The following is a 15,397-nucleotide window of genomic DNA, read 5'->3' as shown; positions in this document are numbered from 1 at the left end:
TACTAAAGGTTTAACATTATGATTCTTAACATTATTTCTTATGTTTAATTTTCATGCAGTTATGTAGACAACAAGAAGGATTATTGGTATCCTGCACCTATGATAGTGTACCTAAACATTGACAACTTGAATAGTGTGAAAATCGCGGTGTGGTTGACACATAGAATGAATCATCAAGACATGGGAGAGAGGTATATAAGAAGAGGTCAATTACTAGAGGAAGTTGGAAAAGCTTGTAGAGAGCTCGATATCGAGTATCGTTTATATCCTCTAAACATTAATGTTCGAAGTCTCCCTCCTACGGCTGGTCCAGCGACTTCAGACCGTATTCCTCCTTCATGGATGCAACAACGCAATCCTTGAATTGAAATGATTTTAGAGAGAGAGATGGAATGATATAACTTCCACTGCGTTATGTTATGCGAAAGAAGATTATGAATTCTTTTGTGTATATACTTTATGTATGAGTGGTTTTGTTTGAAGTTAGTAGTTTGTGATGCTTTAAGAGTAAGTAGTTATTGTTGTAGCTAAGTTTATGGCCTTGAGACAATTTTTTATATTGTTCTACTAAATCGAGGGAATGAAGGCACAATTGTAAAACCTTAGGTCTTTATGAAATGGTTCAATTCAAGTTTGCATAAACTAGCATTTAATTTGTAAAACACTTGTTTCAAAATAAATTAGAAATTTAAAAAAAAATACTATAATAGTCTATATATTGCAGAAAATTATCAATTATTTATCATATTGATAAATCAAAACATTATCTAGACGTGTTTAATTTTTGTTTAGAATGCAATTAATTAATTGATTAATGGAGATCGGATCGGGAACCAGATCTATCCAACCGCGCCAAGGCCCGCGTTACATGTGTGAATCTAACGAAACCCGGGATCAATTCGGATCCAGAACCGGATCCCTTTATCCTAACCCACCCGAAACCCCTAAATCCGGGTCTTTAAATAACCCAAATCGTCCATCGGATCTGATAATACTTCGATCCAGCTTCTTCCCACCCGTAACCCTTAAAAGAGCTCCTCGGATCCTCCGATTCTAGTCTCCACAGATTCTGACGGCTTTTATTATAATTTGTTAAACAAAGAAAGGTGCCGCAAATTTCAAACCTTGTTGCTTTTGCTCTGTTCGTCGTCTCTAACTCTCTTTGCTAATTTCCTCGTGTATCAAAAAAACTCTGCCTTGCTCGCAAAATTCAAAAGGGTTCTGTTTGTTTGTTTGTTTTCAGTGTATGACTAATTTCATCAGAAAGTTTTCACCTTTTGTTTGATTTCATTCATCTCAATTTGTGTGGTTGTGTTATTGTTGAATAATGTGGTTTTATGATTTTGATCTCTGTTGTTGCAATGTTGAATCTTTTGGTTTTGATCAAAGTGTATAATGCCTGCTGTTGTTGGTTAAGATGATGATCTTTGTAACGCTTAGTAAAGTCTAAAGTTTTGTTTTTTTTTTTAAATCAATGAATAGGTGGAGCAGCTATACGAGTTTTTTTGTATGAGATGGATGAATCAAATGAGATCATCTTGCAGAAATCGAAGAGGTTGACATCTGTTGTTTGGAATTACTTTGAGAGGGTGAGAAAGGCTGATGTGTGTTATGCTGTTTGCATTCAATGTAATAAGAAACTCAGTGGTTCGAGCAACAGCGGGACAACTCATCTTAGGAACCATCTTATGCGGTGTCTCAAACGAACCAATCATGACATGTCTCAGTTGCTGACACCTAAAAGAAAGAAAAAAGAGAATCCAGTTACTATTGCTACTCCTATCAGTTTCGATGAGGGTCAACCTAAAGACGAGTATCTCAGACCTAAGTTCGATCATGAGCAACAACGTAGGGACGAGGTGGTTCTAAGCCGAGGAAGTGGAGGAAGGTTTAGTCAAGAAAGGAGTCAGGTTGATCTTGCACGTATGATTATTATGCACGGTTATCCGTTAGCCATGGTTGATCATGTTGGTTTCAAAGTGTTTGCTAGGAACCTTCAGCCCTTGTTTGAAGCTGTGCCTAATAGCACAATTGAGGATTCATGTATGGAGATTTACATGAGGGAGAAGCAGAGAGTGCAGCACACTTTGAATAACTTATACGGCAAGATCAATCTTTCGGTGGAGATGTGGTCTTCACGGGATAATGCTAACTGTGTGTGTTTGGCCTCTCATTATATCGATGAGGAGTGGAGGCTACACAGGAATGTTCTTAACTTTATCACCTTGGATCCTTCTCATACTGAAGATATGCTCTCTGAAGTAATCGTCAGATGTTTGATTGAATGGAGGCTTGAGAGCAAGCTTTTCGCTGTAACGTTTGACAGTTTTTCTGTTAATGAAGAGATTGTCCTGCGAATTAAAGACCACATGTCTCAGAGCAGCCAGATCTTAATCAACGGGCAGTTACTTGAGTTGAAATCTGCCGCTCATCTTCTGAGTTCTCTTGTCCAAGATTGCTTGGAGGCTATGAGAGATGTGATCCAAAAGATTCGAGGAAGTGTGAGATATGTCAAGAGCTCACAATCAACACAAGTAAGGTTCAATGAAATCGCTCAACTCGCTGGAATCAACTCCCACAAGATCTTGGTTCTTGATTCTCTTGGTAACTCGAACTCTACTTACCTGATGCTTGAAACTGTGCTGGAGTACAAGGGTGCGTTTTGCCATCTGCGTGATCACGATCACGCGTTTGATTCATCTCTAACCGATGAGGAGTGGGAATGGACAAGATACGTTACTGGTTATCTTAAACTTGTGTTCGATATTGCCTCTGACTTTTCAAGAAACAAGTTCCCGACAGCAAATGTATACTTTGTTGAGATGTGTGATTTCCACATCCAGTTGATCGAGTGGTGCAAGAACCAGGACAATTTCTTGAGTTCTCTTGCAGCAAATATGAAGGCTAAATTCGATGAGTATTGGAACAAATGCAGCCTTGTTTTAGCCATCGCTGCCATATTGGATCCTCGATTCAAGATGAAGTTGGTAGAGTATTACTACTCGAAGATCTATGGCAGTACCGCTCTGGACCGCATCAAGGAAGTGTCGAATGGTGTCAAGGAGCTTCTTGATGCATATTCGATGTGCTCAGCCATTGTCGGTGAAGACTCTTCTTTCTCTGGCTCTGGCTTAGGTAGAACCATGGACACTAGAGACAGATTGAAAGGATTCGACAAGTTTCTCCGTGAAACTTCTCAGAACCTGAACACAGCATCGGATTTGGACAAATACTTGTCTGAACCAGTGTTCCCCCGTACTGGCGAGTTCAACATTCTGAATTACTGGAAGGTTCATACACCAAGATACCCTGTCCTCTCTCTTCTAGCACGTGACATTTTAGGGACGCCAATGTCAATCCTTGCGCCTGATTCAACATTTAACTCTGGGACACCCATGATCGCTGATAGCCAGAGTTCCTTGAACCCTGATATTAGACAGGCTTTGTTCTGTGCACATGATTGGTTGTCTACAGAAACAGAAGGTACAATCCCAAACTCTCTATTCAAGTCTTTTTTTTCTCCTTTATAAAGAACTCAAAACAGTCAATCTTCAACTCCTACTGACTTAGCTTTTAAATCTTATAACGAGCCAAGAAATTCTACCATTGTCTAGACAATACGCTCCAGCTTAGTGAAGAGAAGAACAAAATTCAAGGTACTGAGCTCTTTCTGTTCCTTTCTTCCATTGTCTTCTTCATCATTTTTACATCATCATTTTTATGGAATGTCTCTCAGTAGTTCGCTAAGGTGCTAAGGTGATTAAGCGAAAGCAAAATGCTGGTAGATGGTCGTGTGGCGAAGATGGGGACAGAAAGTACAGAGGGTTTAATGTAGTTTGCATTTGAGTTTGCGATTTTTATTTATGCAGTAGGAAGATTAACATATGAGAGATAATGTTCTTGTAACAAATATAGAATCCTCAAGTTTAAAGCAAAGGGAAATAAGTTACATAAATCAGTCGATTTTGTTTCTTTCTTCAACTCTTCTCCTTATCTTGATATGGAAACGAACAGGCATTATAATAGGAGTAGTAAATGAAGAATCAAGAAGGATAGTAAAGTAAACTCAAATAAATTGATCTGTGTAAAAATATTAATGTAAACAAAGATGTGTTGTGATGTAGAATGTGTGAAGAGAGCTACATGTAAGTCGTAGAATGCAAAAGAGTAAATGAATCGTATGATAAATCAAATCAAAATTAAAGTAGAAACATTCTAGTGAACACAGAGAGAATAAGAGTGTGTGTGTGTGTGTGTGTGTGTATGTGTGTTTTACGTTCGCTTGTTGGGTTCGAAGACGTATTTGATCAACGAATCTTTGATGGAAAGCATCTCTGGGAACTCCTTGCTGAGCTTGGAACCATCCATCTCGTTGTTGCTCCGTGGTGCAACGATGACCTTAGCTTGTTCTTCCAAAGTGAAGTTGGACCATTTGAAATCCGGCTCAATGTAACTCTTGTACATCTCTAGAATCTCGTTGTGGCTCACCACTCCTGGATTGGTGAAGTTCCATATCCCCCTTAGGTTCCTCTTCGCCATTTCGATTGAGATTGGTAAGAGTTCGTCTAGTATGGTCATGCTGTTTGGGATGTTCACCACTTTGTTATAACGCGAGATCTTTGTGATGAAGTTCCTCGGGTTATTTAAGTCTGATGAGATTGGCATCCGCACTCTCAAGGTGCATACGTTGTCAAATTCTCTTAGAAGCTCTTCGACCTTGCAAAAATAGAAACAAGAGGATTTTTATGGACAGAGTTTAAACAAAATTGAGGATCAGATGTGGTTTGGTTATGTGATGTTATCCTACCATTGCTTTTGTTTTTGAGTAGAAAGAACCGGTGAAGTTCGGTTTGTCTTCTTCTTTAAAACCAATCCCTGAACCTTCTGGATGCGCAGCATCGTACTCGAATATACAACCAGTGGCAAAGTTCATCATCAGCAGATCATTCTCTCTGCAAACATCTGCTAGAGTCAAAGTTCCAGCAACATTGACCCGGATGGTCTCGGTTTTGTGAGATTCACACCAGTCAACATTGGGTCTACCAGTTAAACCCGCAGCGTTGAAGACATGACTTGGTTTGATGCTGCGAATATCCGCCATTAGAGAAGCTCTGTCTTCTAGTCTCCCTTTTCCATACTCGTATGGAATCCCTTGCTTCTCACATATTTTTCCCAGAAGACCACCGAGCCACCCAGTCTTCCCATAGATGAGGAACTTTAAAGATGGTTTGTCTGCAGAACCACCAGCCCTGGTCGGAGTAACCACCGTGAATGTCTGATTACCATCTGTTTTCTTGTGCTCGTCAGAGCCATCAGAGTGTCGGTCACCTGGCATCATGAGCATCCGTGGATGAGGAAGCAGAGCTCCAGAAACGTCGCCCCACCACTCAGGGTTCTCAGTGTACCATTCCATTGTCTTCCTGAGTCCTTCTTCCCAAGTGGTTCGTTCACACCAACCCAATTTCTTCAGCTTCTGGTCATCGAGGAAGTACCTCTGGTCATTGAAAGGCCGGTTCTCCACAAACTGAATGGTGGAGTCAGGGTCTATTCCGAAGAGTTTGCTGATGTCATTGGCAACGTCAATCACTCTCCTTTCTCTAGTAGTCCCGATATTGTAGACATGGTTAACTTCCCCTTTGTGAAGAACAACCTCAAACGCCTCAGCAACATCTTCGCAGTAGAGGTAACTCCTAACATTAGATCCATCTCCGTGGATCGGGAGAGGCTTCCCATTCATGGCCAACAGGATGAACTTAGGAATCAACTTTTCAGGAAACTGGTTAGGACCATAAACATTATTCCCGCGAGTTGTTATAACTGGTAAACCGTACGATCTACCATATGCCATCACAAGCATCTCAGCTCCAGCCTTAGTAGCAGAGTACGGGTTAGTAGGAAGCAACTGAGAAGCCTCGTGATTTCCAACAGAAGCATCCTCATCAGTCTCTCCATAGACCTCATCAGTACTGACATGGATAAACCTCCTGATCTGGCCAGTGACTTTGCAAGCTTCAAGAAGAACATGGGTACCATAGATATTGTTCTTGGTAAACTCAAAGCTATTACCGAAAGAGTTGTCAACATGAGTTTGAGCAGCAAAGTGCATAATGGTGTCGATTTCTTCAGTGATGAGAAGGTAGTTGACAAGGTCAGCACTGGCGATGTCACCTTTCACGAACTTGAAGTTGGGAGAGGATTTAGAAGGGTTGAGGTTTTTGAGGTTAGAACAGTAATCAAGCTTGTCAAGCACAACGATTTTGTAGTCAGGGTAGCTACGAACAAGTCTGTTGGCAACATGGGAGGCAATGAAACCAGCAGCCCCAGTGATGAGGATGTTCTTTGGCTTATAAGTAGCCATGTGAATGTGGAAATACAATCAAATCTGTAACCATGAAAATTGCATTCAGGAAAGCTTCAGTAATGACGAAACAGCACAATTATTATACCACCAAGAACAAAAGAATCGAGCGAATTCGAAATGTAATTTAATCAAACAGATAGACTACAAAACTAAGCAGGCACCGTTCAGATCTATCAATTCTGGGAAATCTCATTCACTGTGATTCAGCTCAATAAAAGATAATTCATGAAGCAACAGCGATGCTAATCGCGAGATATTCTAAAAATGATCACAGATCTAGATCCACAGGAGTAGCAATCAAATACGCTAAAAATATTTCCCAGAGATTGAGCAGCAGATCCAAATGAGAAACGATGAGAAAGCATCAGACAATCAATCATACATAATAAACCTTCAGAACATCGAATCAAACGCAGCAATCACAAATGAAGGGTCAGAGATCATCAAACACAGAATTTGGGAAAGCAGAAGAAGAGCTCACGTACCGGGAACGATTGAGAGAGAGATCAGGATGAATGAATCTACTAAAGCTTGAAAAAATCTGAGGAGAGGAGAGGAGAGAGAGGGATCAATGGGAGGAGAAGATAAATAAATAAATAAAGGAGTGAAGAAGAAAGAGAGGGAACGGAAGGGGAAGAACCAAAACGGACGAGCGTCTCTGAAATTAAAGAGACTCTCTCTCTCTTTAAGAGAGAGTTAAAAAAGCCTTTTCTCTTTTTAATTTTTGGGAGAGACAGTTACGGAGAACCAGGGGGAGACTACGAAATGACTAGTTTGCCCATTATTACACTGTAGCTAAAATGGATTGATTGTTTTTTTTTTTTTTGCACCTGACATTAATTGTTTTAATTGCTACTAACTATCATATTTATAGATTAATTAACCGAAAATATAGGCAAACGTAGAAATTTCGATTTGTCCGCATGAGTTTCGGTTTCACAATTTCTAAATTAATAAATAGTAGTGGTATATATATGTAGGAAGACAAAATTTTTTTTTTGTGTAATTTATTAATTTTGAACGAACAAACATAAATACAGTACTATTTTTTAGTATCATAAAAAAAAATTGTTTTCTTTGTATCATTAGTAGTTTAGTACTAGACTTACATGCTACTATAAATTATCTACTTAAAACAGTAAAAATCCTACTAACAGAATGTGAAGACATGTTCTTCAAATAAAAATCCTACTAACAAAATGAAAAAAGACATGTTCTTCAAATAAAAATCCTACAAAATGAAAAAAAAAAAAGTTATATACAACATGTTAGAATACTAGTGTTGGATCAGAAAAACACTTTTCTTTGCTTATACCAAAAAAAAAAAAAATATAGTTTTCTTTGCTTACAAAAACTTTATAGTATGACATATATAAAGCCCATGGTCTTTTTTAATCACCACCATGACTGATTCACACTAGTAATGGTGACTGATTCAATCATCACTTAGAGCAAGCCCATCGGTCATCTCTACGGGATGTCTTTTATTTTTGAGAAAACTAACGATTCTACCACAATCTATACTAAAACTTAACACAACTACCACATTTGCAAATTCATTTTCCCGGCTACCACAAAGATAATTGAAAAAGACCAATATGTCCTTCCCATTACATACAGATCTCAATTTTTAATAATTTTTTTTAATAATTTATCATTCCCATACTCGTGTATGTGTCTATTCATTCTTCTACCAAAACTTCGTTCAAAAGCAATTCTCCGCAACGACCGAGCACCAAACATCCCAACTAAAAATCTGGATCAAAAAGAGATCTGTTGTAACCAAAGAGAGAGATCGTGAGATAGAAGAACACATAAGAAAGAAAGTCAACTAGAGAGGTTCTCTCCGGCGCCAAAAGACAAGCTGGACAAAATAAGCGGATTCAAATCTAAGGTTAGCGGAAGAAAAATTAGCCGGAAACAAAAAAAAATTCAGGTTTACCTAGTAGACAAGTTCCAAACTCTCCTAACTTGTCTATTTGAGATTATACTGTCCTCTTTGAGAAAATTTTACCTAGTAGACAAGTTCCAAACTCTCCTAACTTGTCTATTTGGAACATTTATTTAATTATTAATCTTATAGACAAGTTTATAACTGCATAATTTTTCTAAGAACAATACCGGTTAATGGACATGTTTTATTTACAATTTGTCTACTAGTTAATATATTTGAAAAATGGACTAGTTCAAGCTAATAGACAAGTTTATATTTCGCAACTTGTCTATACAATTTACCTTGTCCATCAGACCAATTTTGTCTACTGCGTTATGCTGCTCTCATATCTCTAAACCAAAAAGCAGCTTACAAAGTTTATGTGTTCCCAGTTTTTAATTTAAATTACAAACTTTATTTTATGCTGACCCACAACTATTAATGCACCAACTTTTGTGTCATAAAAGGATAGTATAATCTCAAATCTCATGACTTTTACATGAAGGATATATTAGTCATTTTATTCCAACTTGAAAGCTCAAATGTGGTAGTTCTCAAAACAAAAGAAAATATGCATTTGGGAAAAGGTTTTAATTGAATGTGGTAGAATCAATAAAAATCCCTTTATTTTTTTAGTAATATTAAAAAAAAGGTTTAAATCTGAATATTTCCGAGACCCAGGTCTCTGCCCCGATCATTTTAGATCCTTATAGACCCCATACGTGTCACTATTTTATTAGTTACGTTTTTTTTTTTCTCTTTTCTTCTTTTGCTTCTCACTCTCTTTCGATACAATCAAAACGATGAAAAACTGACGAAATCAAATCGATCGTAGTTCTGATCGGTTTCCAGAAACAACTGATCTCGCCTCGTCTTCTTCTTCTTCCTGAGACGTTATCGAGATCGGATGATGAATACACTGGAGAAAGAGATCTCGCCTCGTCGTCTTCTTCTTCGATCAAGTCTTCGACCTATGGAGAAGGCTGTGGAATACAAGAGAGCCCTCACAGCTGCCAAATTAGAAAAGGTATTCGCAATTGCTTATCTTCCCCTTTCAATTTTGTTCGTTTTGTTTTGTTTTTAAGGTTCAATGAGTCTTATGTTTTGTTCGTTTTGTTCCCCTTTCAATTGCTTGACTCTTATGTTTTTATTGGGTTGAGTCATAAAAGGCTAGTAATGATTCAAATGTAATGTCTTTAGTTGCTATTGCTTTGTTCCTGTTCTTCAAGAAGCCTGAAGTGTGTGTTGAATCTGTATCCTTGTTTAGGCAGAGAATTCATATGGAGACATCACTGATAAGGTCGTTCCGGATTTTGGATGTGGTTGTGGTACTTTAAGTGTTGCTGCTGCTCTTCTAGATTCAGCGTGAGTTATTATTCATCTTTTCTCTCATCAATGCATCTAGTTATTCATCCTTTGTGGTTATTTATCGGTTTGGTGCTTAAAAAAAAACAGGTCTGTGATTGGATTTGATATCGATCCTCAGTCTCTTGAAACAGCAACACTAAATGCAGAGGAGCTTGAGGTTTTTTCTTTTTGAAGTTCTTCTTTATGTAAATGAGTCTTCCTTTTTGGTTGTAGCAATACGGTTGCTATAAATTTTTAGTTTTGCAGGTGGAGATAGATTTCATTCAGTGTGACATTACAAAGTTAGAGTTAAAAGGTACAATCTCCTTTCGTTCTATACTTTTAGTCAAGGAAAAGAAGAATCCGCTGCTGACATTTTTGTGTCTCCATGAATTGTTTTAAGCCAGATTCTGGATACTGTAGTAATGAACCCTCTATATAAGTGAATTAACATCTCAATCTCCCTTTGATGCAGATCGTCGATGCACCTGAATTGCTGTGTTGGATCTTCGTTTATCATCTGTATCATCTGTATTTAGGTAAGGTTCTTCTTATCTTTAGCTTATGTTAGATTTTTTTTTTATGTATATAAGCTAAAGATATCTTCTTTATTTGATGCAGATCATCGTCGAGTCGAGGCACTGGGATTGCTATGTTGAATCTTATCTTCTCGTCTTTCATCTATTTAGGTAAGGTTACATCTTTTCTCTTTCCCCCTAATGACTTTCAGATATTTGCTATTGTTGGTGATGTATATGATTTGTTCTCATGTCTCTTATTTTGTTTTTTGTTGCAGTATGTGGAAACACAGTTATGCTGAATTATTGTACCTGGACTTGGTGGAGATGTGATCAGGTTTAGGGGACACACCAAGTTTTTGCAAATCATAGCTGCACAAACTTTTTAGCAGGCAGAGAGGGAGATGGGTGTATCTAAGGAGCAAGTCGAAGCTTCATTGACTTCAAAACTCAATCATGTTCATCTTGTAAGGCAAATTTGATCCCCTTACCTACAATCTTTTTTCTGTGTCTTGGCTACTGAATCTGACCAAAGTAAGAAAAACTTCAGAGTTTTGATTTATCAGGCATCCTCTGTTCTTCCATATATTGGGGGAAACTGGGAGTTGCAGATCAATGACAATTTAAAATCTTTTGATGAAATATAGAACTTTACCAAATTGGATTCATACTCATGTAGCTCTAAGAGAAATATTGTGTTTCTTTTGTTCTAAGATTGAATCATACACTCACTTACGTGGTTCGTGTGTACGTGATTATTGAAGCAACAAGTTTACTTTGTGATCTTACTCTCTATACGTCACTAATTTGGCTTCATTTATATGTAAAACTAGGAAGTCATCGATACATCTGGAGGGTAAAGTCTTATGATCACTGAACCATCATCAATTTTGACATCTAAATTCCAGTTCTCAGTCTTAAGCTTTACTCTTTTGTTTCAGCTGCGGGGCGAGTTTTGTTGTTGAGGTTGTCTCGGAACAGTTTGAAGAGAAGAGATTGCTTGAAAGGCACCGCAATATAAACGCTGCCCTTGAAGAAGAGATGAAAGAAATCCATGCCCTCTCTATAAAGAAGGCTCAAACTCCACAACAATGGAAGCCAATATCACAACACTCTGAAACAACTCCAACCACAGAGGCTTGAAGAGAAAACAACAAGAGAATAATTGTTCCAACAATAAGGATTCAAAAGCAAATTGTTGCTTCATTTTTGTTTCTCATTTAATTTAAGTTATATCATAAATGGTATAGACACTCATAATTGAAGATGACTAATGGGAGGAGAAAAAATAAAAAGAAGTTAATGAAGATCTAAAATTAAATTAATATTATTTTTAATCCTCTATATAATAAAACGGAAGTACACAACTTTTTTTTGTAAACTATATAATTTTTATAAGTTGGTTACAAAATATGTTACATAGATTAAATATAGGTTGGTTACAAAAAATGTTATAGCTTAATTGGTCAATCTATGGGCTATATAAATACAATTAAGAATATCCTAAAGAATCCTCTTAAAGAGAATATTCCAATGATTTATACAATTTCCAAAATAAAATCTTTAGTATTCCATATATTGTTACCAAATATATACTATTAGACATAAAAATATATTGTTAGGCTTAAAAAGGAATAAAATCTTTGCAATTTATCATAATTAATCGTGATTTCCGAGATCTTATTTTGCAGTTGAAAATAAAATCTTACCAAAGCACGGGTCATATTAAAAAACTTTCACCAAACATGTTCGAAAATTAAAATAAAAACAAACAACAAACATAACCATTTCTCATACATAAAATTACAAAATTAACAATAGAAAACTTACAAAATATATGTCTTTTTCAAGCCATCATAATTAAAACTTACTAGATTTTATTGCATAACGTTTTATCCAAAAAAACTTTTAAAAACAATCATATAAATTATATTTTATTATAAAATTATAATATAATTAAAAGGAATTTCAACCCGTGCTCTAGCACGGGTCCAAATCTAGGGGATGTATTCAACTTGACATTTTAGGTGATTTGTGTAAAAGTTACAAATCCTATGTTATTCAATCATGGATTTTAAAAAGTCTCCTGAAATCTACTGTCATTGAACTGATGATTTAAAAATCTACTTTAAAATCCACTGTTATTCAAAACAGTTTGTAGATTTGAATTTTAATAAGTTTTAGGGATTCTGGAGGATTTGAGAGGATTTGTTTAGTTAAAAATACAGAAATCCAAATCTCATGGTTTTAGGTGGGATTTGAAAGAATTTTACCATAAATCATATCAACTTCTTTAAAATCTATCAAAATTCCAAATTTCTTAAATCCCATGAAATCCTTCAAAATCATTGTTTTAATACACCCCTAGTATTATTTAAAATTTAAGACATTCATGTGAGTATTAATGGGAATGCCCTTACTGTATTGACATTCAAACAAATCAACACATTTCGTTATAGTACAAAACTACCATGCATTAATCAAACTTCACCGGTGGTCTATATACATTAGACTGAAATCGACTATCATAATCTCATTTTTTTAATAGTTTAGATATGATATATGAAAAAAAAAACCAAAATGTTTCAAATAAAGATTCGATTGATTTTGGATACCCAAGTTACTTTTGTAGATTAGTACGTATAATCTTAATGACTAAGAAATAGATACATAACATATGCACATCAACATCAAGAATATATATATATGCTTTAGCCTTTACATTCCAGTTCATTTAAATAAGATTTGGCTCCTTTACACTCAACAAACTTTTTTCTTTTTTTTCTTTTAACTTTTCCCATGCACGTTGGTATATTATGTTGTTGTAAATTGCAAAATATTGCTGGGAACCCACTTTCTCTAGTACAAATTTAGTAAAAAGCTTACTTAGTTAATTGACAAAAAATCTGCCATGGAAACTCACCTCGCTAAGCAATTGCCGCTTTATATAATGGAACTTTTTCCATCTCCAACTATCTCAACGCCAACCAAAACCGTAGAACAATCAGCTTTCGTCTCCCAAATGTCTCACGACGAAATCGTCCCCGTTGATCCCACCGAAGTTTTTGTTGATATGGATCCCATCTTCCCCGAAGATTCGCAGCAGTTCACGAGATGCGTCGTCACTTTTCGGGAACAATGTGGGAGCCCTGTGACAGCGAGAAGCTTCCGGAGACGTTAGCCTCAGGGGTTCAAAGGTTTCTTCGTGTAGCAAACTTGGTTGAGTCTGAAGAACCTCGTATTGCTTATCTTTGTGGGTTTTACTCTCGTCTTCTTTAATGTTTTTAGGTCAATTGTTACTATTTGTGAATTTTCTCTTCTTTTCTTTGTTAATTTTTTTCTTCTTGTCGCTTTCTTGTTAAAAGACTCATAATTATTTTTGTCGCAGGCCGTTTTTATACGTTTGAGTTAGCTCACTGACTTGACGCTACTTCCACCGGAAGAGGTGTACGACAGTTCAAAAATTCTCTTCTTCGAAGGCTTGAGAAGGCAAGTCATCCAATATTGTAGAACGGGACACTACTGATTCTAGCTAGTTTCTTAAGTCTACGGTTATTGTTAAAGATATGACCGATCGTTCTAAACATTATTCATGAAATTTCTAAACATTATCTGTTTAATTATTTTGTCATGTGTGTCTTCTTTGTTTCCTAGTAGGATAACGAGTTGACTGCGAGGTTAACAAAAAAGAGGGATGATATTAAGGAACTCAAACGTGTTTATGATGCTTACTTGGAATACGTTATCAGAAATGGTACAGCAATCAATTTGGATAATAGGTATATCGTCCATATCGTTCATTTTTTTAACCTATACTGATCATTACTATTGCTAGTTTTACTTCAATCTCAGCGAGCCAACATTAACCTATGGAAATTTATCTTAATAGTCAGCGAGAGAAGTTGATAAACGCACGCAGAATTGCTTCTGTTTTGTATGAAGTTCTCAAGGCAAACGACACAACTGGTGCTTACGCAGCAGCCCCAGAAAGTATACTATTAAACCGGGATGAGGAGACTGGTGAACTACTTGTCGAAAATGCCGAGTTGATAGTTGAGAAGTGCAAAGCCCTGGAGGAGGAGAGACAAATTCACATGTCCCAAGGCGATGACTTCATCCAGTCAAACCATCTCACCCAAACTGACATAAATGCCATCCACAAAGAGGTGATCACAACACATTTGAGATGTTCAAAATTTATTTATTCTGTAACAATAACTTTATAAGCATATTATCTAACTATTTTTTGATAATTTTTGGGTTTTTTAGGAAGTTCAAATAAATGAAGACAGAAAGTTTGCAAACGGGTCAATGGGGGACGGTGTCAGACCGAGTTCCGCAGTTCCATATTTGTCAAACGAAGATAAATATCTTGAGACACAAGAAAAGTTGAACAAGGTGGAGAAGAAGATTGAGGAGATGGAGCTGAAACTCAAGGATGTCGACTTCTGGACTAACATGATGCTAAACATGTTTCCAGACCAAGTACCTCCGTCCATGAGAGCGAACCAAACCGAAAACAACAATAAACAAAGCCAATAAATTTTTATTTTCTATGTTGTTTTTTTCATAACTGTTTGTAAGATAATAAATATTAAAATTCAGTTTAAAAATATATTTCGGATATTCATATAATTTAAGAATTTTAATTCTGTTTACGAATTGCAATTGCATAAGAGTTTGAGTTGATTGGGAGTGTTTGAGTGACATTGTATATATTTCGAATAGGAATTTTGAATAACCGGAACAACAACACACTTTTGGATGTACTAATTGGCCATCTGGTTTGGGGCTTTGAACGCGAAACGGCAAAAGTTTGATTTGATGAAAGTAGATCAGAAATCAACGAGAGCCTGGTAATTAGGTTTTACTTGGGGGGTTTAGATAGTAGTTGTTGGTGACAAAACTACCTGACACACTTCACTACTGGTCTAACTAGTCTATACATTAGACTAAAATCGACTATCCTTAATCTCATGTTTTTATAATTTGATTATGACAAATATAACAAAACAAAATGGTTTGATTTGGATAGCCAATTTATTTGTATCGTCTTTTGGTAGGTATAATCCTAATGACTAAGAAATAGTTACATATGCACGTCAAGTATATGCTTTACACTCCATTTAAATAAGATTTGGCTCCTTTTTACTACACTCAAAAAAGTTTTTTTCTTCTTTTCCCATGCACGTTGTTGTAAAGAGTAAAAGATTGCTTGGAAAAAAACACATCCTCTAG

At 36.4% G+C, this 15,397-nt stretch overlaps 4 protein-coding genes and 1 pseudogene across 12 annotated transcripts in view; 4 read left to right on the top strand and 1 right to left on the bottom strand.

Annotated features, from left to right (window-relative positions):
• Positions 1 to 363, top strand: part of LOC104767514 (mechanosensitive ion channel protein 5-like) — an 11,171-nt gene extending 10,808 nt beyond the window's left edge. Inside the window, exon 7 of the mRNA XM_010491532.2 lies at positions 60 to 363. Within this exon, the coding sequence (XP_010489834.1) occupies positions 60 to 363 (304 nt within the window). The remainder of the gene's footprint in view (positions 1 to 59) is intronic.
• On the top strand, positions 977 to 3,955 carry LOC104765295 (zinc finger BED domain-containing protein RICESLEEPER 1-like). Of its 3 annotated transcripts, none has more exons than XM_010488984.2 (4): positions 977 to 1,106; positions 1,483 to 3,483; positions 3,596 to 3,656; positions 3,740 to 3,955. In XM_010488984.2, exons 2-3 carry the CDS (start codon positions 1,515 to 1,517, stop codon positions 3,631 to 3,633), a joined length of 2,007 nt encoding a protein of 668 aa, XP_010487286.1. In that variant the 5' UTR covers positions 977 to 1,106; positions 1,483 to 1,514; the 3' UTR covers positions 3,634 to 3,656; positions 3,740 to 3,955. The 3 variants fall into 3 exon arrangements, with proteins under 3 accessions (XP_010487286.1, XP_010487284.1, XP_010487285.1); XM_010488982.2 differs by having other exon boundaries at positions 3,737 to 3,955; XM_010488983.1 differs by lacking the exon at positions 977 to 1,106 and adding an exon at positions 1,117 to 1,244 and having other exon boundaries at positions 3,737 to 3,955.
• Positions 4,057 to 7,066, bottom strand: LOC109124647 (trifunctional UDP-glucose 4,6-dehydratase/UDP-4-keto-6-deoxy-D-glucose 3,5-epimerase/UDP-4-keto-L-rhamnose-reductase RHM3-like). The gene is made up of 3 exons (XM_010488980.2): positions 6,847 to 7,066; positions 4,808 to 6,382; positions 4,057 to 4,716 (listed from the first exon to the last, which is right to left on the bottom strand). Exons 2-3 carry the CDS (start codon positions 6,356 to 6,358, stop codon positions 4,273 to 4,275), a joined length of 1,995 nt encoding a protein of 664 aa, XP_010487282.1. The 5' UTR covers positions 6,359 to 6,382; positions 6,847 to 7,066; the 3' UTR covers positions 4,057 to 4,272.
• Positions 9,012 to 11,489, top strand: LOC104765292 (protein BOLA2-like). Of its 7 annotated transcripts, none has more exons than XR_763861.2 (9): positions 9,020 to 9,321; positions 9,562 to 9,659; positions 9,750 to 9,819; positions 9,909 to 9,957; positions 10,117 to 10,180; positions 10,263 to 10,330; positions 10,438 to 10,626; positions 10,874 to 11,015; positions 11,101 to 11,177. XR_763861.2 is itself a non-coding variant. In XM_019241388.1 (9 exons), the coding sequence occupies exons 7-9, from the start codon at positions 10,564 to 10,566 to the stop codon at positions 11,300 to 11,302; spliced, it is 288 nt and encodes a 95-aa protein (XP_019096933.1). In that variant the 5' UTR covers positions 9,023 to 9,321; positions 9,562 to 9,659; positions 9,750 to 9,819; positions 9,909 to 9,957; positions 10,117 to 10,180; positions 10,263 to 10,330; positions 10,438 to 10,563; the 3' UTR covers positions 11,303 to 11,489. The 7 variants fall into 7 exon arrangements, 5 of the variants coding, with proteins under 5 accessions (XP_019096932.1, XP_019096933.1, XP_019096935.1 ...); XM_019241388.1 differs by having other exon boundaries at positions 9,023 to 9,321; positions 10,993 to 11,015; positions 11,101 to 11,489; XR_763862.2 differs by having other exon boundaries at positions 9,018 to 9,321; positions 9,901 to 9,957; positions 10,438 to 11,015.
• Positions 13,015 to 14,754, top strand: LOC104765290 (annotated as a pseudogene).

Source organism: Camelina sativa, chromosome 19, assembly GCF_000633955.1.
Source record: "Camelina sativa cultivar DH55 chromosome 19, Cs, whole genome shotgun sequence".
In the NCBI taxonomy this organism is placed as follows: domain Eukaryota; kingdom Viridiplantae; phylum Streptophyta; class Magnoliopsida; order Brassicales; family Brassicaceae; genus Camelina; species Camelina sativa.
The sequence above is the reverse complement of the archived record's forward strand: the minus strand, read 5'-3'. Positions and strand labels throughout refer to the sequence as shown.

Coding starts and splice junctions, on each gene's coding strand:
- LOC104765292 (XM_019241387.1), top strand. CDS start 9,202: ATGATGAATACACTGGAGAAAGAGATCTCGCCTCGTCGTCTTCTTCTT. Junction 9,322..9,561: donor CAGCTGCCAAATTAGAAAAG/GTATTCGCAATT, acceptor ATCCTTGTTTAG/GCAGAGAATTCATATGGAGA. Junction 9,660..9,749: donor GCTGCTCTTCTAGATTCAGC/GTGAGTTATTAT, acceptor AAAAAAAAACAG/GTCTGTGATTGGATTTGATA.
- LOC109124647 (XM_010488980.2), bottom strand. CDS start 6,358: ATGGCTACTTATAAGCCAAAGAACATCCTCATCACTGGGGCTGCTGGT. Junction 4,717..4,807: donor ACTCAAAAACAAAAGCAATG/GTAGGATAACAT, acceptor TATTTTTGCAAG/GTCGAAGAGCTTCTAAGAGA.
- LOC104765295 (XM_010488984.2), top strand. CDS start 1,515: ATGGATGAATCAAATGAGATCATCTTGCAGAAATCGAAGAGGTTGACA. Junction 3,484..3,595: donor GTTGTCTACAGAAACAGAAG/GTACAATCCCAA, acceptor TAACGAGCCAAG/AAATTCTACCATTGTCTAGA.